At 40.5% G+C, this 22,934-nt stretch overlaps 1 protein-coding gene across 1 annotated transcript; it reads right to left on the reverse strand.

Annotated features, from left to right (window-relative positions):
* Positions 1-22,072, reverse strand: LOC116335597 (protein mono-ADP-ribosyltransferase PARP14-like). Its single transcript, XM_039609796.1, has 14 exons — positions 21,845-22,072; positions 21,645-21,769; positions 14,802-16,316; positions 14,481-14,717; positions 10,477-10,701; positions 10,279-10,333; positions 9,971-10,117; positions 8,164-8,226; positions 7,903-8,079; positions 7,642-7,818; positions 6,896-7,525; positions 6,424-6,560; positions 1,709-1,889; positions 1-588 (listed from the first exon to the last, which is right to left on the reverse strand). The coding sequence occupies exons 1-14, from the start codon at positions 22,014-22,016 to the stop codon at positions 302-304; spliced, it is 4,128 nt and encodes a 1,375-aa protein (XP_039465730.1). The 5' UTR covers positions 22,017-22,072; the 3' UTR covers positions 1-301.
* Positions 22,073-22,934: the final 862 nt, after the last annotated feature.

The following is a 22,934-nucleotide window of genomic DNA, read 5'->3' on the forward strand; positions in this document are numbered from 1 at the left end:
GTAAATCTTTATTAGGTATTGTGACATGTTCTCAGATTAAATAGATGTATTCAAAGCACTTTACACTTGGCAAGGTGAAGATGTAAGAAGATCAACCAAATAAAAGATTAAAACCTGCATAATTGTGTAATATGTTTCCAGTGTTTATGTACATATATGTAACTTTTAATTTCATTAGAAGCAGCTACTGTTCAGCTAGGTCGGTGACAGTGACAATTCCATATATAACTTTTATGTTATTCCTAATTGATTTTTCAGACACTTTCATTTATAAACAGTGGAAAAAACTTTTCCTTTACTCTCACTTGAATGTGATGAGGTAATCAGGGTACGCTTGGTTGTCATGGAACACAACATACATGCTGGGGTTATTTATTCTGTCTACCACACTGTCGTAACGGTCGTGAGGCTGCTGGGGGTTTCGAGGTGGAGGCACCTTCATGGTAGCTTGGCCCTGAGTGTAGACGCCTGTGAGGACTCGTGCGACGAACATTAACTGAGAACCATCAGCAGCTGGCTTGGAGTAGGTGGGTTGAGCCGAGTAGCTGGCATCTACAGCAAAGTAGGTCCCGATACCGTATGCAGTTGCTGAGGGTGAAAAGAGAAAAGGAAATTAACAACAGATGATTGTATTTACAGTGTAGTGACACAGAACTAGTTACTAGTTCACTAACCCTGCCTTTGTTACAAGTACTGTTTCTTTCATATCTCTCACCAGGTGTTCAAGATTTTAACTATGCAGTGGATTGCAGCATGTTTTATTAGTGCAAACAGGAACATAAAAACATGTCTTTAAGGAATTAAGTGCCGTTACTCTACTAGGCCTTCACAATCACCTGGGGTTTTAAGTGTTGCCAAAGCCACAAATACTAACAAACAAACAAACCCTACCAGTTTTTATTGGTTTTTAGCGTTATTTTTTTCATCGTTTCATCGTTTGTCAACTCGGTGTCCCTGGGTCTTTTCCCGTGTGTTATGAATAATTTTTTTTTTTTTTGGTACCGGTACTGGTTTTATTTTGTTGTATTTATCTGCAACACCTTAAAGGCCGGTCTGTGAAAATACTATTGGACATAAACTGGTCCATGGTGCAAAAAAGGTTGGGGACGGCTGCTCTTCAGGTCCCACCACAACATTTGACTTTGGGCTATTGTAGCACTTTCTTGTCTTTTTTTTAGCCATTTTTTATTGTCCTATTGACTCAGTATTGTATAATTTTGAGCATCTGACTCTCTAGAACAGAGACGTTCATTGTTGACTCAATGACTCTAAGGTGCCCAGGTCTTGTGGCTGCAAAATAAAAAATGCAACCCTTCCAAATAAACCATACTTTTTCAGTTTTTTTCCAAGCCAATAGCTTGCCAAAACTTCTGTTTTTATACACACACACATATGTCTCTGTGGTGCAATCGTTTAGCGCGTTTGGCTGTTAACTCACGGGCTGGCGATTTCAGAAGACCCAGGGATGTAGTCTCTATGCTTAGAAGTCAAGCAATATTCTATTTTCACAGAGTTCTAGATATCTACCAAAGCAGGTGGAGGCATAATCATCCAGAGAAGAGCTGCTTTATAACATGCTTTAAAACTCTAAAACCATAAAGAACACCAATCTTTCCATTAAGGAATATAAAGAATATAAGAAATAAAGAACAATTTCTAACACAAAGTTTTGGTTCAGTAAATGTGGACTCTATAAAAAGATTATCACCATTTTGCCCAGCAAAGCTCCTGTTGAATCCAGTTTTCACTATGGAGTCACAGTTTTCCTGGGTTGTCCCGTGGTACAGAAGCTTCTCCCCTGCTCCTCCCTCCCGTGCGTTCTTATCAGAAATGTGCTTCTTCTGTGCTTCATAGGTGCGCCGCAGGTGAACGTTCTGCAAACGCTCAATCTGACAAGAGAGAAGAAGGACAAAGGATCAAGGAGCTGCCTAACAAGATAATCCAGGATATTAATTACATCTGAGGGGTAGTTCAAACTATGTCATCATAGTGATGACATAGTTTCAATGGACTGAAAGTAAAATCCTCCTAAAATCCCAAATGAATGCTGAAATAAATAAACACAATTTAATTAAATAAATCATCTTTTAAAAGAGGAAATTATTTTATTTGTAAAATGTGACATTGACTGATTTGGAATTAAATTTTAATATTATTTTATTCTTCCCTTTTCTGTATAAATGTATTATATTACTGATAAAAGAAGGTTTCATATCACTGAATGTGGGAGTGAAGCTGTGGAACAGACTTGGTGTTTGAGTTCCTCACTAAGTCTGTTCCACAGTTTGTCTCTGTTCCCCGTCATGTTGTCAGTCTTCATGTCCTACTGCCATGTACCCCCCATGTGCAGTTTACTTCATGTTACCACACTGCTTAGTTGCCACGCCAGGAGTTTTGTTTTGTACTTTCAGTTTGTAGTTCTCAGCAATAAAGCTGTATAAGTTCAAGTTTAGTCTCTGGAGTCCTGCATTTGGCTCCAACCTCTGCTTGCCACACAGCCAGACCTTGACAAACCCCCTTTTAACATGTTGTTACTGATTATGATTATTTAGTGTTAAGCCACAATAGCAAAAACAACCATAACAATATGTGGACGCAGAAATATGGACCAATTTATTAAACCCCCCAAAATATGACTATCCAGAGTTGGGACCAGGAAGCAGAGTTGCAGTCTTACACGCCTCTCTGCAGCTTCTCTCCTCCTGCTAGCCCCCCAAAAACCTATCTCCATAGAGACTGTGTCAGCTCCCAAACAGACAAAAAACAAACCAAAACCCAGCAATAAACAACTTAAACATAAAAAATCACAAAGAAAGAACAATACAGTATCCACATCTGAACCAAAGAGTAAAACAGTGAAATGTGGATTATTAAATATTAGGTCTCTCTCCTCCAAGTCTCTGTTAGTACATGACTTAATAATTGATCAACAAATCGATTTACTCTGCCTTACAGAAACCTGGTTGCAGCAGGATGAGTATGTTAGCTTAAATGAATCAACACCCCGAGTCATTCTAACTACCAGAAACCTCGAAGCACAGGCCGAGGGGGTGTGTGTGGCAGCAATTTTCACACCAGTCTATTAATTAACGAAAGACCAAGACAGACTTTTAATTCATTTGAAAGCCTGATGCTTAGCCTCGTCCACCCCAGCTGTAAAACTCAGAAACCAGTCTTACTTGTTATCATCTATCGTCCACACCTGGGCCTTACACAGAGTTTCTCTCTGATTTCTCAGACTTTTATCTGATTTAGTGCTCAGCTCAGATAAAATAATTATTGTGGGTGATTTTAACATCCATGTAGATGCTAAAAATGACAGCCTCAACATGGCATTTAATCTGTTATTAGACTCAATTGGCTTCTCTCAAAATGTAAAAGAACCCACCCACCACTTTAATCACACTCTAGATCTTGTTTTAACATATGGCATAGAAACTGGACATTTAACAGTGTTTCCTGAAAACCCTCTGCTGTCTGATCATTTCCTGATAACATTTACATTTACAATAATTGATTACACAGCAGTGGAGAGTAGACTTTATCAAAGTAGATGTCTTTCTGAAAGTGCTGTAACTAAGTTTAAGAATATAATCCACCCACTGTTATCATCTTCAATGCCCTGTACCAACATAGAGCAGAGCAGCTATCTGAACGCTACTCCAACAGAGGTCGATTATCTTGTTAATAATTTTACCTCCTCACTACGTGCGACTCTGGATACTGTAGCTCCTGTGAAAACTAAGGCCTCAAATCCGAAGTACCTGACTCCGTGGTATAATTCTCAAACACGTAGCCTAAAGCAGATAACTCGTAAGCTGGAGAGGAAATGGCGTGTCACAAATTTAGAGGATCATCATTTAGCCTGGAGAAATAGTTTGTTGTTTATAAGAAAGCCCTCCATAAAGCCAGAACATCTTACTATTCGTCACTGATTGAAGAAAATAAGAACAACCCCAGGTTTCTCTTCAGCACTGTAGCCAGGCTGACAAAAGTCAGAGCTCTACTGAGCCAACAATCCCTTTAACGTTAACTAGTAATGACTTCATGAACTTCTTCACAAATAAAATTTTTATCATTAGAGAAAAATTACCAATAATCATCCCACAGATGTAATATTATCTACAGCTACTCTTAGTACCATCGATGTTAAGTTAAACTCTTTTCTCCAATTGATCTTTCTGAGTTAACTTCAATAATTAATTCCTCCAAACCATCAACGTGTCTTTTAGACCCCATTCCTACTAAACTGCTCAAAGAAGTCCTGCCATTAATTAATTCTTCGATCTTAAATATGATCAACCTATCTCTAATAATCGGCTATGTACCACAGGCCTTCAAGGTGGCTGTAGTTAAACCTTTACTTAAAAAGCCATCTCTAGACCCAGCTGTCTTAGCTAATTATAGGCCAATCTCCAACCTTCCTTTCATATCAAAAATCCTTGAAAGAGTAGTTGTCAAACAGCTAACAGATCATCTGCAGAGGAATGGCTTATTTGAAGCGTTTCAGTCAGGTTTCAGAGCTCATCACAGCACAGAAACAGCTTTAGTGAAGGTTACAAATGATCTTCTTATGGCCTCTGACAGTGGACTCATCTCTGTGCTTGTCCTGCTAGACCTCAGTGCTGCGTTTGATACTGTTGACCATAATATCCTATTAGAGCGATTAGAACATGCTGTAGGTATTACAGGTACTGTGCTGCAGTGGTTTGTATCATATCTATCTAATAGACTCCAATTTGTTCAAGTAAATGGAGAGTCCTCTTCACACACTAAGGTCAATTATGGTGTTCCACAGGGTTCAGTGCTAGGACCAATTCTATTTACATTATACATGCTTCCTTAGGCAGCATCATTAGAAGACATAGCATAAATTTTCACTGCTATGCAGATGACACGCAGCTCTATCTATCCATGAAGCCAGGTAACACACACCAATTAGTTAAACTGTAGGAATGTCTTAAAGACATAAAGACCTGGATGGCCGCTAACTTTCTGCTTCTTAATTCAGATAAAACTGAGGTTATTGTACTCGGCCCTGAAAATCTTAGAAATATGGTATCTAACCAGATTCTTACTCTGGATGGCATTACCTTGGCCTCCAGTAATGCTGTGAGGAACCTTGAGTCATTTTTGACCAGGACATGTCCTTCAACGCATATATTAAACGAATATGTAAGACTGCTTTCTTCATTTTGCGCAACATCTCTAAAATGAGAAATATCCTGTCTCAGAGTGATGCTGAAAAACTAGTTCATGCATTTATTACTTCCAGGCTGCACTACTGTAATTCTTTATTATCAGGATGTCCTAAAAACTCGCTGAAAAGCCTTCAGCTGATCCAAAATGCTGCAGCAAGGGTACTGACAGGGACTAGAAAGAGAGAGCATATTTCTCCTGTTTTGGCTTCCTTCATTGGCTTCCTGTTAAATCCAGAATTGAATTCAAAATCCTGCTCCTCACATACAAGGTCTTAAATAATCAGGCCCCATCTTATCTTAATGACCTTGTAGTACCATATCACCCTATTAGAGCACTTCGCTCTCGCACTGCAGGCTTACTTGTTGTTCCTAGAGTATTTAAAAGTAGAACGGGAGGCAGAGCCTTCAGTTTTCAGGCCCCTCTTCTGTGGAACCAGCTTCCAGTTTGGATTCGGGAGACAGACACTATCTCTACTTTCAAGATTAGGCTTAAAACTTTCCTTTTGCTAAAGCATATAGTTAGGGCTGGACCAGGTGACCCTGAATCCTCCCTTAGTTATGCTGCAATAGACGTGAGGCTGCCGGGGATTCCCATGATGCATTGAGTTTTTCCTTCCAGTCACCTTTCTCACTCACTGTGTGTTAATAGACCTCTCTGCATCGAATCATATCTGTTATTAATCTCTGTCTCTCTTCCACAGCATGTCTTTCATCCTGTTTTTCTTCTTTCACACCAACCGGTCGCAGCAGATGGCCCCGCCCCTCCCTGAGCCTGGTTCTGCCGGAGGTTTCTTCCTGTTAAAGGGAGTTTTTCCTTCCCACTGTCGCCAAAGTGCTTGCTCATAGGGGTCATATGATTGTTGGGTTTTCTCTGTATTTATTATTGTGCTATCTACTGTACAATATAAAGCGCCTTGAGGCGACTTTTGTTGTGATTTGGCGCTATATAAATAAAATTGAATTGAATTGAATTGAATTGAATAAGCAAAATCATGTTTTCGATGACATTGCCATTGCAGGATTTTGTTGTTTGCTAATAGTCAAAAAACAAAACAAAAAAATCCAAAGAATTGAATAAACAACTGTTATAGTGAATCAAAATAAATAAACTGTTGTATTGACTAAAGAAGAATAAAGTAGTGACAAAGGAGCATGCATATTATAAGACAGGTAATATAAATAGAAACTAAAATGTTCCCTTAAACAAAGGACAGCCACACACCTTCATCACAGTTTTGGCGACGGTTCGTTTGAAAGCCTCCTTCACTGCCCGGTACTCTGCAGAGGAAGACTCCAGTGTAACGACCTTCATACTGTCATCGGCAGCCATGCTGTCCCAGTATAAAGGGTAAGTAAAGTCTGAAAGAGACAAGCATATATAGCATATACAACATGAGAAGACACCTAGAGCCTATGTTGAGTTTTATTTTGCTATTCACTGCAAATCTTTAATGAAGCATGTAAAAAGAAAAAAGATTTTAATGGTATCATGAGTGAACAAAAACTTGCAATGGAGCCCGTCTGACAATAATGTAATAATTCTTTTAATTACAATGATCCAACCTTATCAGCTGATCTAGTATTTTTATATTTTTTGTTTAAATGTGAACTTTTGATGGTGTCTTTCATGTTTCACAATTATTTTTTGCAACCGTCTTTACTACAAGTAGTTTTTTTAGTTTCTTTCTTCTCACCTCTCAGATTCTCAAGTCGTTTCAGCTTGGTCATCTGTCTGTTCAGTGATTGTGTGGCCACCATTGTCAGTAGATTAACCTCCCATGTGAGTCCCTGGGCATCTTTTATTCCTTCTGCTAATTCGTTGTTTTCCAGTTGGTGGTTGGCTGCTCTGGGAAGTCTTTCCCAGTTACCGTTATGTGCCAGGATGCACCAAACCACTCGGAGGTACAAATCCTCCTCCTCCCTGACTCTCACCTCATTAGCAAGGCTCATGTACTGACACTGACTCATTTTCTGCATCACCCGGGTGACCCCGTCTTTTAGTCCACTCACTGTTAGGGTGCCAGACTGATCAGTTTGCATGAATAAACCCTCAGACTCCACCAGTTCCTTCAGCTCCATCATGTCATCCTGGCTGAGGGGTTCCAGTTCCTCCTTTGAGAAGGTGTTACTGGAGCACTGTGTCTGATATTGATGCTTCAGCTTTCCCATGGCATCGTCAACGTCCTTTTTGGAAAGACCCAGGAACGTGAAGACAGACTGCTGACTTGTGGAGCTGATTTGGAGACTGCTGAGGTATGCACTCACAGAAGGAGGAGGCTGTTGTTGCTGTACTTGAACTGGAAGTACTGGAAGTACTGGAAGTACTAGAACAAATCAGTAAAGATTTTCAGTAAATTAAATTTGAAATCAGTTTTAATTTTCAAATTCATTTTAAAATTCAGTTGCACATAAGATGGCAGTTTGTGAATACTTCTGTCACCTCTGTTGATGACAGCTGAGGAATACATCTGCATCACTTTCTCTTTAAAAGCCAAGAAGACATCGATCTTAATCAGGATGAGACGGATGTCGGTGAGGCTGTTCATTGATGATGCAGATGACTTGATCCCTTGAAGAATGGCTCCTGCTACAGTGGCAGGATCCAACCCTCCAGCTCCTGCAAAAACATCACTTGCATTTAGGTGTGTGTGTGTGTTTCACAACAAACTGAATGAATAGAAATGCCAAACAAAACACTTACCAGCACAGATGGCAGGAATTGCCACTGAAGTGTATTTATACCATTCACAATAGTAAATGATATCACACACAAGTTGTTCAATGAGAGCTTGATCCTTTTCTCCACATACATGAAAAATAGCCTTACAGGGGAAGTTTCCAGACTGGGTCACTACAATTTCTCCTCGATTCACTTTTGCTGCACAGAAAGTGACGCAGGAAGTATGAGTGAGAGTCAGATAAGTAAGATGAGAAGGTAAGTAGCAGCTTCTCTTTTTCTCACCTGCTTTCAGTTTAGCTTCCACCTCTGGTCCAGCAACAGTTAAGATGTCTTTGCATACCCCATCTGTAGACGATGAAATATAAGAAAAATACATATTAAAGAACTTACGATCTGTCCGTGAAGGAAATCTATGCTACATGCTAATCTTGTGCAAATTTTAGCGTGCTAAAACGGCTAATCAGCACCAGGACTGACTGATTATGATGATGGTGGTTACTGACCTCTACATCACTATTACCATCCATTTTGTAAGTAACATGCTGACCTTTCAACTGGGCAAGTTGCACAGTTGATTAACAAATAGATGCTATTTGTTAGCATATAATAAAAGTCACCAATGTCACAAATTCAACCTACTGGTTAAATACTGATATATTTAATAAATATACTTAATTAGTAAGTACAGCTTTGGATCAACTTTGGAAATAGCAACAATAATAAGAGACTACATGCCACAGTTTCTTCTTAAGTTCTCTTTTGTCTCACAGTTGAATACGTATCAGACATTCTACCCATTTGATTTCTTAGTCTTGCTTCCTGCGTACAGTGACTCATCAACCCTATTTCCCCTAATCAATCCAAACGCATTTATGGGAAACGGTACTCAAAGGTAAGTCAAAGGTTAATCCCTGCCAAACCTGCTTGGCTGGAGATCAAACATTTCTCATGCCAGGTTGACACCACAGGCAGTATACCAGTTCACCAGTTCACCTCTGTTCCCTGCCATACTGTTATTGACTCACTTATCTTTGTTACAGTTTGATAATCTGATTGCTTTCCATCACCTGTGCCTCAGGGTTTTGGATTGTCATCCACTAAGACTAATATGCATATTATGCATGATATGCACTATATTTCACTATGTGAAAATATAATCATGATAAGTATGAGATCCAAAATACAACAAATTATCTAGTTTTGCAGCTCCATATGCATTAGAAATTAGTGGTATAATTACTTATTTTGCTGAACCATGACTATCAGTTATGCTCTTCATAAGTATATGGTGAGGTTTTTAGCTAATACAAGTGGCTTGCTGATAATACTAGATGAAAACTTCAAAGGCTACGTTCACACTGCAGGTCTTAATGCTCAATTCCGATTTTTTGATCAAATCTTTATTGCTTGTTCACACTACAAATAAAATGCGACAGCAAACGCGCTCTAGTGTGAACGCTCAAAGCGGCCCGCATGCACAAAAGAAGACGTCACACACAACGCGCTCTGTTTAGAACCAGAGCAAACAACATTGTTTGACTGATGGCCCTTAATATAAAGACTTCGGACTTTACGTTTCCCAATTTTTGCTTTAAATTATTCTGTTATTTACATAATAATGTAAATAACCTAATAATGATCCTTATTGCAGTTTTAGAGAGGAGCCGTCGCTGATAATTGGCGTCTGTCTTGTGTCAGTGATGTAAAAGACGGATTTAATGCGACATGACTGTTCAAACAGCAGTCGCTTTCTAAAATATCAGATATGTATCGGATTCAGTACCACATACGAAAGTGACCCAGATCGGATTTGAAAATATCGGATTTGTGCCGTTCACACTGTCATACCATGATCGGATATGGGTCGCATAGGGTCAAAAAGGTCGGATTTGATGCGCTTTCACCTGCAGTGTGAACGTAGCCAAAGATTACAATCATATGGGCATCCCTATATCTGTGCAGATTTTCATAAAGATCATCCATAGAGAGCTATGCTACCACTGTGGCTAAAAATAACCTCAAAGTTACATCATGGGCATCCTGCTCACTACGCCTTCCTGCCTTTATATGCATCCTCAGTTTCACCTACCAAGGTTAAAATTTTTGAAGTCTGTCGTGTTCACCACAGCATCTGTAGTCTCATTAGTGATGTCACCAAACACCACATGTAGTTTAACTCCATTTCTGATTGTTATGATGATGTCATCTAGGTCGCTGGTGAGGGACCTGAAGATTGCTGAGAGTAACAACACCACACATTAGATTTTGTCTGACATTTAATCTGATGACTGACGGTCCTAATGAAGATGGTAAAATATGGCACTGGCTGAATGCTTTTTATCTGCTCACTATGATTTATATCACATAATGAAGACAGTCTGAGTAGTGCTAGTTTACCTTGGCCTCCCTGGTTCATATTTAAGCTGAGCTGTTTGTAGACATCGTGGTAGCACTGTAGATAAAAACAAAAGAATAACACGATAAATAATTGATGCATGGTCAGGACAGCCCTGTTCTTGTCTTTTAAAGTGTTTTATAAATAAAGTATGATATGCATGTTACATATCAGATCAGGACATATCGACTGACACTGACCTCCTCAGAATCAGGGTAGCCAGGTTTAATGACAATGTGGATGTTTGTAAGAGATCCAGAGGACACAGAGAATCCAAACTGGTGAATGATGTCAGTCAACACTTGAATGGCTTCTCTCAGCGGGTATTGTAAAACAATTCCTGGCCCAATGATTGGAACAGCCACTGAAACCAAATTCAGCTGTACACAAAGCTCCAGACACTTCTTCAGACCGTTACCAAGAGCCTGCAAATCAAAAATTACATATGTGTCAGGTTTTGTGTGGAGGCGAGGAAGAAGGAACCCAAACGCGGGACTCGCAGGTAGGTGAAGACTGGTGAAGGTTTATTATAAGGAGTGGATGAACAGAGGGTGAACGGACACTGACTGGCTGGATAACTGAATGGCTGACTGAACTGGGAGAACACTAACGGGAACGATAACATCACGAGAACATCAATGACACGACAAAGAACTGGTGAAACCGAGGAGCTTAAATACACAGGTTGAATGATGACAATGATTGGAAACGGGTGAGTACAGGGCTGAACATAATCTGACTAATGACACAAGCTGACATGGGAAAAACAGGAAGTGAGAACAGGCAGGGGATAAACAGTGAACATGAACTAAAAATACTGGGTCAACGACCCAGAAACCCTGACAATATGTTTAAACTATGTTTTCAAACTCTGCTACTCTGCACACTGCAACTAACAGATAAGATAAGATAAGATAAGATATACCTTTATTAGTCCCACAAGGGGAAATTTCATGTTAAGGCTGCTGACCTATTGCATGCAATGGCGGCGCCATCTTACCCTCCGACCATACATACATTACACAAAAACATCACATGGGGAAGACAGGTCAGAGAGGTATAACAATGGAAAATGCACCACATGAGGAAAGATAAGGAGAAAAAAAATAACTCCCCCCCCAGACTGAGCTCCAACAGGGAGATCAGTTTGAGAACAGAAAAAAAACACCTCTGCACATAGCACATAAAAAAACTCTAATACACCAAAGAGCACATGACAAGCAACAGGGGCGGGTAAAGGGTGATAGACAGCCAGTGTAGACAGTACATCCGGGCCTGCAGCATAAGCGCTGGTCTCCTTGATCCACCGTCAGCATCGGAGGGAAATAAGCGTCGAAGGCGTTTGGAGGGGGAGGGGGGATGAGTGTACATCAGCATGTGTATATGTCTGTGTGCATGTGTGTGTGTGTCCAGAGTTCAGCTGAGACAGTGTCCTTCGCCCTACCAGGCTAAGTAAACAGTCTTCCAGCCAACCCAGGTGGCCTTGCATAGAATGGGAAGAACAGTCTAAACACAGTCGTTATCAGAGTGTTGTTGTTCAGCTCCAGCCTTGAGACCGCAGCTGGCGCCAAAAGGGTCTCCGCATGAAGTGATGGTGGTTTTTACTTTAGTGCGAACAACTCATATGAATTTCAAAGCTGTTCTAACAGTCCAACACTGGTCTCTCAATCTCCTGTTGGAGAGCCGTGAGCTTCTCCATGATGTTATCAAACTTACGCTCCGTGATTAGGGATGGGTATCGTTTAGGTTTTATCCGATACCGGTGCCAAATCGGTACTTTTGAAACGGTGCCGGTGCTTAAACGGTGCTCGAACCGGTGCTTAAAGAATGGAGAACACAAACTTTGTCCAAAAACCTCTCATGTTTTTATTTTTAGCAGTCTCTTTTTTTCTGCAAAATGATAAGAACCGTAACAACATATAAACATCATCTGTGCAAAGATTTATGTTTTTAAAGTGAAACAGTGAAAAATTACAGCGCTGTCAATACATGAACATCCAGACGTTGTACAAAAATGTCCAATTCTTGCACACAATTGGACCCCATGCCAGTTGATTTTTTTAGGTATTTAAGAGCAGTCATTAATTAATTTTATTAACATGCCTAAAAATGCTTTTTTTTTAAATGCGTTTTTGAAGAATAAACCATACATTTACATGGTAATGGGCCTTTTCTGCCATGGAGCGCTTAATTGGCCTCTGGCCCTTTAAACTCTGAGGGGCTGTAACTTTGGTTTCTTTTGGTCAATTTGCATGATTGACACCTCTTTTTAATTGTTTGAGCCAATAGAGTCACAGTAACGATGCCACGTTCACGTTACGTCAACCAATCAGACGTTGTAATGCCAAAAACCACGTGGGCCCAAATTTACTGCATGTGACGTCTGTCCAGTCACGTGTCTATAGGTGGGTCTAAAATGGAGGTTGTTGATGGAAAACGACTCTGATGCCGCTAGGTAGGCGTGGCAACTGCTGATAATCACATGGCTACCGGCTACCGGCGAAAATAACGGAGGAAATCTGGACGGTAAGCCAATTTCTGTCTTAGCGCATTTGCGCCGCTGTGTGTTTTTGTGGTCTTCTTTTGCGGCTCATTCAGTGAATTTTGGTCAGAGTGTGGTGAAACTTGGTGTTTGGAATTGGTGATAGCTCTGGAAGATAACCAGCTTTTCTTTAGCCGGTTACATGAAGTCTGGAGAATTTCTGGTTCGCCTTGTTTGTTTAGCGGACTTGTGCGCATTTACATAACTGCTCGTTTAATCATGGCTTGTTTTCGTTGAGTTTGGTGGTTGTAGAAATGGTTTATATGACATTTTAGCTGAGATTCAGAGGTTTCTGTGGATACCACACATGTCTGGACTTATATTTCTCAACCCGTGTTATAACCGATTAAACGTGATCTCCTCCTTTTTGCTCGCGGTACCGGGGGCGTGGGGCTTAAAGCACTTGTTGCAGGCTGCTGAGTTTGCATCTTTTGCTGTGAAGTACAGCCAGACTTTTGACTGCTTGGCCTTGGGCATTTTTAATCTGTAGCTCTGCTCTAAAAGAACATACGTACCTGGGCCCGCCTACTATCCTTGTAAAGGTAAAATGATTGGCTAGAATCCAAAGTGTATGACATCTCAAGAAGAAAAAAAAAGCACCGAAATAAAGCACCGAAATGTGCGCTGCTTTTCGGTCTGGTTACTACCGTTTATGTCAGAACCGGTGCCATCATGGCACCGGAAACCGGTACCCATCCCTATCCGTGATGTTGTCATTCTTGTGCGCAAAGAGCCGATTCTGAGAACTCACGACCACAGTGAGCTTCTCCAAGATGTGATCCAATTTGCGCTCAGAGGTGTTATTCCGAGCGAGCCCCTCCAAGATGTAATCCAGTTTGCACTCAGAGGTCTTATTCTCAGTATTCACGGCAGCCGTAAGCTTCTCCAAGATCTTATCCATGCTGCACTCAATGAGCCCATTTTGAGAAACTCACGCCTCGTCCCATCGTTTCAATCCCAGCGGGCAGCCTTGTGGGGGTTTGAACAGCCGGTTCCGCTTTCTTAATTCTTCGATAAGCCAGGGCCAAGCCAACTCCGATCAGCAAGAACCCTGTTATCATGGTTCCGAATAGGTAGATATCTTCAGCACTCAGGCTCACCCGAGCCCAGACTTCTCATTGAGAAAAGGGTGTCAATTGCATTCAGGGACCAGTTGATCGAATCCATAATTCCTCTTTTAGGTTTTAGAAAACAGACTGTGAGAGAGTGTTCCAGGGAAAAGTAATACAAAAAACACGAGACTAGACAAGGACACAAGAGGCTAAGCAGGGAAGCTAAGGGAGAGGAGGAGGAGAGGAGAAAAGTGCGACCGCCTTCGTCAAGAGCAAGAAAAAAAAGAAAAAAAAGAGCACACATGGAAAACTGTAAGGCTCCACAAAAATGTTAAATTTGATTGTATAAGACTACTCTTGCAGTTATCTGGTTGGTACTTTAATGCTTTCGCTTTTCAATTAAATTAAAAACATATTTTATTATATTTTTTTTTGTCTCGCATCTACTTTTGCACATAAACACGTAGATATCAGATATCTGATTATTCCAATTAATACTTTCATCTATGTACAACTATAAAGTGCATTTAATTGCTTTTCTGAAGGTAAATAAACCATGAATTAGCTCTTTTCCATCACCAGAAGTGTTAATGAAAGTCATTAATTTTACCTGAACACTCTTTCCTCTTACTCCGTCCCAAGGCAAGCATTCAATAAAGAAAATCTTGGAGCAGCCCAGAGATGGAGGTGCATCAACCAGCTGAACATCACCAGGGGCGATAGCACAACTGGCTAAGACTGAATCAAACTTTAACTTTAATGCATTCCCAGCTTTGGCAAACAAACTCTTGCCAATATTTGTAGAAGTCAGCTGTTTGTTGAGCATGGGGGCCACCAGAACATCCACCTGCAGAAATAATATTGAATAACATGAATGCTGATATTTTTTGGGGGGATTATGGGAAATAGAATTGAATGGAAATAATCAAACCTGTTCATTTTCTAAACTGCTGAGTTTGATCTTTAGGTTTGTTATGTTGACTGCAGAATTTCCAACTGTGCTGTACATGCTGCTGCTGTAGCTGAGAGATCTAGGTGTATCACTGAGTCTGCTGGTGTTTCGTGGTCTTTGCACATTTGGGGTGGCTGCAGTTTGCTTCTCTCGGATAATGACGTGACAGGAGCTCTCTATCAGCTCATTAGTCACTTTACCCTCTTTCTGGAAGTATTGCTGAGCCCCTGGTCCATCTAGAGTCAAAGTGTCCACTATCAGACTGGATAGAGTTGATGTTAGGGCCTCCTTGGCCTCCTGAACATGACATCGAGGACCAGACACAAACACACAAGGATTTGGAAAATGTGAGGCTTGTAAGGTCACCTTGGTCTGCTTCACGCCAATCAAGTCTAGGATTTTATTAAAACAGTCGACTATTTCAGGATGAAGCAGATTAATGGTTTCTTGAGTTGAAACTTGATTCAACTGAAAGTCATGAAGAACTTCATTGAGCTTGGCCACATCTTCACTGTAGCCCACCAGTCGGACTTTGGTCGTTGAGGTTCCACTGGCACCTGGCATGTAGCTGACGTCCACTCTGAACTCTCTACTGTTTGCCTCGTTCTTGGCTTTCGTCAGAATTTCTTTCAACCTGTTAAGATCTATTGCACCCTGCAGCTGTACAGTGGCCACTTTAAGGTCTCTCATCACTGCTGCTTCAGCCTCATTCAGAGCATCAGAGGACAAACTGGACAGAACCAGATCTGAACCCACCTCAAAGAAAACAGGGTTTCTGAGGCTCTGCTGGAAGCGAGTTTGGTATTTTGGGATGGCATCACTGGTCTTCATGAAGGTTAGCAGAGCTGTAGGGAACTTAACTCTCTTCTCTTTTACGTTCTTAATCAGTTCATCCAGTTTTGCAGCTCCTGACTGCACCTGTTTGTCAGGGCCTTCCAAAGTGATCATGGCACTACCTCTGATGATTGTAACATCTGGACAATTAGCACGCATTTCTCGATTGAACTCTTCTTCTATGAGCTTGAAGTTCTTCTCCACAATTGGCACTTCCTTTTTGGTGGTTAGGCTTTTTTCCAGAATTGCAATCTTCTCCTTCATGGCATCAGCCTCTCCCACAACCACAGCATAGCCACTCTCTATGTAAACTTTTATATCATCTGTCTTAAAGGACGGGTCCTGCAGTACCATTTTCACCTGTTTTGGCTGGAGCACATGATAGCAGAGGTAGGTCTCGGTGAGCTGGATAAAGACCTGATCTACCTGATACTCCCATTTCTCTGCAGCACCACCAAATCCTCCTCTTGGCCCCTTGTCAACCTCCCCTCTAACCAAAACCTCCTCTTCATCGAAATTTAGCTCCACTGTGCAGCCGATTGACGACAGTTGTTTTTCAAAAAATTTGTTTGCTTTACAGTTGTCTCTCAGGAAAAACAGGAGGAAAACATCTATCCTGAAAGTCTTCTCAAGACCCTTTATGTTCGGGTTTGTAGAGCTCTGAAAGAAGGAAAGAAATCAATCAAATCGGTGGGTTTATGCTATACGATATGCTACTTATTGTAAACAGTGGGAGTGTACCACATAGGCCTGGGCAGTAAATCAAAGATGAATCATAACCCTCATTCAAAATCTCTAATCAACGTAATCTTTGCAATGTCAGTTTTTTTTACTTCTTTTTACTTTAAATCTATGAATACTTCTTCCATTATGTACTATCTATGCTATGTCCAGTCTGTTGCCACTCATACAGATTCATACAGTCCTAGGTAGATAAAAACACATTAAATTAATATTTCTTTTTATATGTTTTTGTTTTTCATTGTTATGTGTGACTATGACACTGTGTTAGAACAGAAATACGCTACAGCCCTGTTTCTAAAACAGTCTGGGTATTTGTGCACAATGTAAATGAAAGGAGAATGCAATGATTGGTGAATAATTTGAAATACGATGTTGAGGTTTTTTATCTGTGTGCTAGCAGAATGCAGTCCCCATGGATTCCACAAAGAATTTAATATTTTGTTCACTCTGGCCACTATATTAGGTACACCTGTTTAAGCGTATTACAGTTTTTCTCGATTGCTTAAACACTATAACCAGGCCTCTAAACTAAAATTTCAAAACCATAAACGCTATTGGTCAAAAAGCTCACCCATTTCCCTGAACTATAAACACTATTCCCTGCTTTGACACATGACTCAAATTTGGTGAACTGGTACTGCAAAACTCTACACACAAATCCCTACATTTTACAGTGCTTACACCATGTAGTCATGTAGAAAGCACTAGCATGCAATAATGTTAACTTAAGTCAGCATAGCTTGAGCCCAATTAGCACACAATTAACCAGGTGGAAACACTAGGAGTCAAAATTTAGCACACACCAATCAGAACCTGCGATGGATAGATAAAAGGGCCAAAGTCAGCTCATTCAGGTTTGAAACAATGGATCCAAAGAGATGCAAAGGAAGAGGACGTGGTGGAGAAAGAGGACGTGGTGAAGGAGGAGGACGTGGTGGAGAAAGAGGACATGGTGAAAGAGGAGGACGTAGTGGAGAAAGAGGACATGGTGAAGGAGGAGGACGTGGTGGAGAAAGAGGACATGGTGAAAGAGGAGGACGTGGTGGAGAAAGAGGACATGGTGAAAGAGGAGGACGTGGTGGAGAAAGAGGACATGGTGAAAGAGGAGGACGTGGTGGAAGAGGAGGAGGAGGTGGTGAAGGAGGTGGAGGTGGAGAACGACGGCGACAAGGAAGGGGAAGAGCAAGGGCACGAAGACAGTCAGTCTCGGATGAAATTCGAGCCACTTTAGTTGACCATGTCCTTGTCCATGGGATGACTATGAGGGAGGCTGGGCAACGAGTACAACCAAATTTGAGTCGCTTTCACTGTTGCCTCCATCATCAGAACCTTCAGGGAGGAAAACAGGTAGGTGTACTTGCAGTAAGACTGCTTTGTACAGTAACGTTTAAGTTACTGAATTTATGTGTCTTGAGTTTCAGTATGTTTCCATTATTTTCCTGTAAAATGAATGTGTGACAGTTACAGTAATGAGTGCTTCTATTTTTGTAGGACACAGAGACGACCACCTGGTGGAGGCAGGTTAAGGCTTTTGTCGGAGGAGCAAGAGAGGAACTTGTAAACATGGTAATTGCAAATAATGTAATCCGCCTGCAAGAGATTCAAAGGAGAGTGATTGAGGATGATCATCTTTTTCGAGGCATAAATGCCATCAGCCTCTCCACAATTGACCGCATCCTCCGAAAGAATCAATTCGGATGAAACAGGCATACCGAGTCCTTTCGAGCGAAACTCTGACAGAGTGAAAAACCAACGTGTGGAATATGTTCAGGTATGAGTTTTGATACTGTATAAGGTATTGTGTACCATCACAGCATGGCAGTTTATGCTGCCATCTCAGCACTCTTGAACTTTGGTTCAGGGTACCGATTGACTCTACTGTGTTATGTGTTTTGCAGAGAATCTTTGAGATTGAAGGACGGCCTGTTCCCCATGAAATGATCTTTGTGGATGAGGCAGGTTTTAACCTGACCAAAAGAAGGAAAAGGGGAGGAACATAATTGGCCATCGGGCTATTGTAAATGTCCCTGGTCAGCGTGGGGGAATGTCACTATGTGCGCAGCCATCAGCCAACGAGGGTACTCCACCGCCATGCCGTACTAGGACCCTATAACACTATGCTTCTCCTTGCTTTTCTTGATGGTTTAAGACAACATATGTTCCAGCTGGACTACAGGGAACCAGCACAGCCAGAGCAGCCTCACTACGTTGTTGTGTGGGATAACGTCAGCTTCCATCGCGCTGCTCTGGTTCGTGACTGGTTTACCAATAACCCAAGGTTTTCTAATATCTTTCTGCCTGCATACTCCCCTTTCTAAACCCGATAGAGGAGTTATTTTCGGCATGGCGGTGGAAAGTGTATGACCGAGAACCTTATGTCCGTGTTCACCTCCTTCAGGCCATGGAAGAGGCCTGCCTAGACATATCAGTAGATGCATGCCAGGGGTGGATCAGGCATGCAAGAGGATTTTACCCCGCTGCCTGGCTGGGGCCAATATAGCCTGTGATGTGGATGAGATTCTCTGGCCTGACCCAGACCAAAGACAAGATGCTGTGGTGGGATAATGTTTCTGGTGTGTGTTGTACTGTATAGTACATGAATGACAATGTGCCACTGTACATACATTGGTTGCGTCTTTTGTGTTTATCATGTGACAAGGGTTTTGAAGGGGAGAACCATAAGCAACCTAATTGTTTTGGAACTATTGTTTTGAATTAATTGTACCAGTGTGCAAAACTCTGTTGTAGTGTGTGTGTTTTTGAGGGCTTGTGTTTGATGTCTGAGGGCAAAGTTCGGTTTTTCAGCAGGAGTGAATAGTTTTGGGTGTAGAGCTTCATTTTGACCTGGAAATAGGATGTTTGGGGAATTGAGTGAGATGTTATGGATTTGTGTTTACTGTTGTGCGGATATGAGGCGTAGTTTCAAGAAATGTGTTTTAGCAATCGAGAAAAACTGTAATACATATGGATAATCAACCAAATCTCACGCAACTAACCATTTAGACATGGTCAAGAGGACCCTCTGAAGTTCAAACTGAACATCAGAATGAGAAATAAATTTGGGCTGCTTTCATTTATTTCTACTGCACTGAAAAAAAGGCCATGTTGGATTTACTTGATTCAATAGTGGACATCGGTTGCACACAAATGTTTTGCTTTGGCAGAAACTTAAACAATTGAGTTCAATCAACACAACTTTTTCATATTCAATAAACCTGTGCATTTTGTGTTCATAAAACGCGATTGAAACATGTTTAGATGAAGTAAGTTGAGCTCTTGGAATATTTTAATCCTTCACAATTTTGTCATTTTATTTCAACACTATTCAATAACCTTTACCCCAATACTACTTGGTCACTTAAATACTACATGTTCTCTTCATATTATGTAATGTTCAACAAAGTCTAGATCCTGGTTACCATAAAAATTGAATGGATGTACAATAACTACCATCCTCCTATCTTTATCCTGGTTGCAGGGGGGCTGGGAAATAACCCTGAAGTAATAGGTTACAAGGCAGGGTACACCCTGGACAACTCATAAGTCTATCACAAACAACCATTTGCACTTACATTGACAGGTAATTTAGAATCACCAATTAACCTAACTCTAACAACTGCATGACTTTTAACTGTGGGAAGAAACCAGAATACCCAGAGAGAAACCAGTGCAAACTAGCCAGACTGTGGATTTGAACCCAGGATCTTCTTACTGTGAAGCAACAGCACTAACCACCATGCCACCAATCCAGTCTTAACAAAAGCAGGAAAGCTATGACTTCAAGGCTTGATGCAGAATTTTTTTGTACGTTTTTGTCCTTGACAGGTTAAACCACAATAAATAGCAATAGCATACACGTGGTGTGTGTATAATTGTCTGCCTCTTATAACTCCAGTGATTTTCCTGCAGTTTGACATCTCGTGCGATCTTGTGAATTTCATGAGTCCAGCAACTAACCACTCTTACTAGATTGTATCATGTCATCTCAACAAAAACAAATTAAGTTGTTGAATTTCATACAGATCCTACATGATTTAATTACGTTTATAGAAACATGATATTATTGTGTTTAAATTACAAGTTAGACTTTTTTAATGTAACAATCACCCAATTTGCTCGATTTGACTGAGATGGATGCCTTCCTGAAACCACGATCCAAAGCGTACGAGACTGAAAGTTATTGACTTACTTCACTCGAACATGATATGAACAATTTAATCTAGCCTCTCTGCATATCATGTAGTTTCTACACTATATAGTTACACTTAACTTTAAAGCATGAGGCACTTATGTTAAATACACGCAAGATGTTTACGTAAATCCAAGAGTTGGCCAATCCCTTTTTTTCAGTGTGGGATTTTCCCACACAACCATCTCCAGGGATTACAGAGAATGGACTCAAAAAGAGAAAATATCCAATTCTCTGCAAGAAAATGTCTTCTTGATGTCAGAGGTCAGAGGAGAATGGCCAGACTGCTTCGAGTTGATAGGAAGGAAACAGTAACTCAAATAACATCACAACATTATAAAAAAAAAAATCAACAGCAACGATTTAAAGCAGCACTGAAGTCTTAACTGTTACTCTCAAGGTGTACCTAATAAAGTGTCCAGTGAGAGTGTACCATCTGGCTTTTTATGACCTATGTTTTAAAAAAGACCCAGTATCTTTGATGGTATGGAGGTGGAGTATCATACATAGCATTGGTTTCTTCCTTGTCTACAAAGGCTTTAATGCAAAATAGTATATAAAGTATTTGTATCTGTATCTGCACACTGTGCCATCCACATGATGTATTTTTTCAGGGAAGGCTTTCTTATTCAAACAATGCTGAACTACACTGTATATTTACACTCTGTATTTACACAGCACGACTCAGAAGTGAAAGAAGCCTGAGAACTGTCAGCCACTGAAAACACTGAGGCACAATGAAATGAAAACTATAACAAAGAGGGCGCAGCAAAAGTTGAGCAAACACACAGTTCTCTATATTTGTCCCTGACATAAAATTAAATGATGATGTATTTTTTAAAAGGGACTGTTTTACTATTTAAAATGTATTCTTTGTGGTGCTTACAGTGTCTTTCAAATATTTTACAGTCATCTGTTTTTGTCAATATTTTCCTCAGTGGTCCAACTTTCCCTGGAAGCTAACTCACTGCTTTTAAACTGGTTTGGCCACATTATTCTGGCGCTCAGCTTTTACTGTAACCAAAAGTCATGTTTGAAAGGGCAGTAAACTGTACCAGTGATTGGCTTGTCGATGGCTGGTCAGAGGTCTGTGGTGAACTTGTCCGGCTCACGGTCAGCCGCACTTCTCCACTAGGAAGAGTGATGGTGTGAAACTTCCTCTGCAAAACTCTCTCTTGATCTGTAAAACAGCCATAAACAGAGTCACTGAAACAGAATGCATTTAAACACATTTTTAAATTACCGACTGTCCTACCTTCTTTTTCCTTGAAACAGATTTTATAAACGCTTCCTCCGAGCTTTTCAAGATTTCCACAGTCGCCACCCCCGGAGTCTCGCCTTTTCTGAAAGTATCTCCTCACTTTCTCCTTCTCTCTGTCTGTGAAGTCAGTGGCTTCAAAAAACAGTGGATACGGATATTCATCCATTTTATCTGCAATTCTACACTAACACGAGAACTTTGAGCCCGTTTAACACTTGGTTGTGCCGCTCTGTGAGTGCCCGTTTTTGTTTCACTTTCACGTTTAAAGTACAGTATCACCTCCTCATGTTTACACTCCCACAACCAGCAATGGGAAAAGTCCGCATTTAATTCTCAGGGGCTTTTCTCATCTCACCTGCTCTGCAGGTACTTTACAAGGTGTTTCAACTGTCAGAGAGTAACTCTAAATCATATTTATGTCTTAATATGGTGTTGAGAAAGAAATTTCACCAGTAATTATACTGACAACAAATTAGGGTTTGAACTTTATGTTTTATCTCATCCGATAGAAACATTTGAGAACATCTGAAACAACAACAAATATATTTCACATAAACCCATCCATCCATTCGTCCTCTTCCGCTTATCCCTATCTGGACGCAGTGGAGCTGGAGCCTATCCCAGCTACCATAGGTCTGTAGAGGGGGGCACACCCTGAACAAACAAGAATCCCTCTGTGTAAAACCTTCCTTATATCCTGCTATATTACCACACCAACCCACTAGGTGTCATTATAGAACCAAAACTGTGTCAGTGCAGTGAGATGTATAATAATATAGGGAAATTCTTACATTTAAGGTGTTTTTATTAATGTTTTGCTTCATGTGACATTTAGGTTTAATTCATGAAGTGCCTTTCAGAGTGAAAGAAATCATACATAACAGCAATAGAACCATTTCTAAAATGTTAATTTCTTAATACAATGAATGAAAAGATGTTATTTAAAATGTTTATAGAAACTATGAAACCGTTTTAAGAAGTAAAGCACAATTATTGATGTACTGATAAAATACATTTATGTAGGTGTTGTGTGTGTATTCTTTAATTAATAAATAAATAAATTAACAGATATTGTTTAAAATGA

Source organism: Oreochromis aureus, linkage group 3 (assembly GCF_013358895.1).
Source record: "Oreochromis aureus strain Israel breed Guangdong linkage group 3, ZZ_aureus, whole genome shotgun sequence".
In the NCBI taxonomy this organism is placed as follows: domain Eukaryota; kingdom Metazoa; phylum Chordata; class Actinopteri; order Cichliformes; family Cichlidae; genus Oreochromis; species Oreochromis aureus.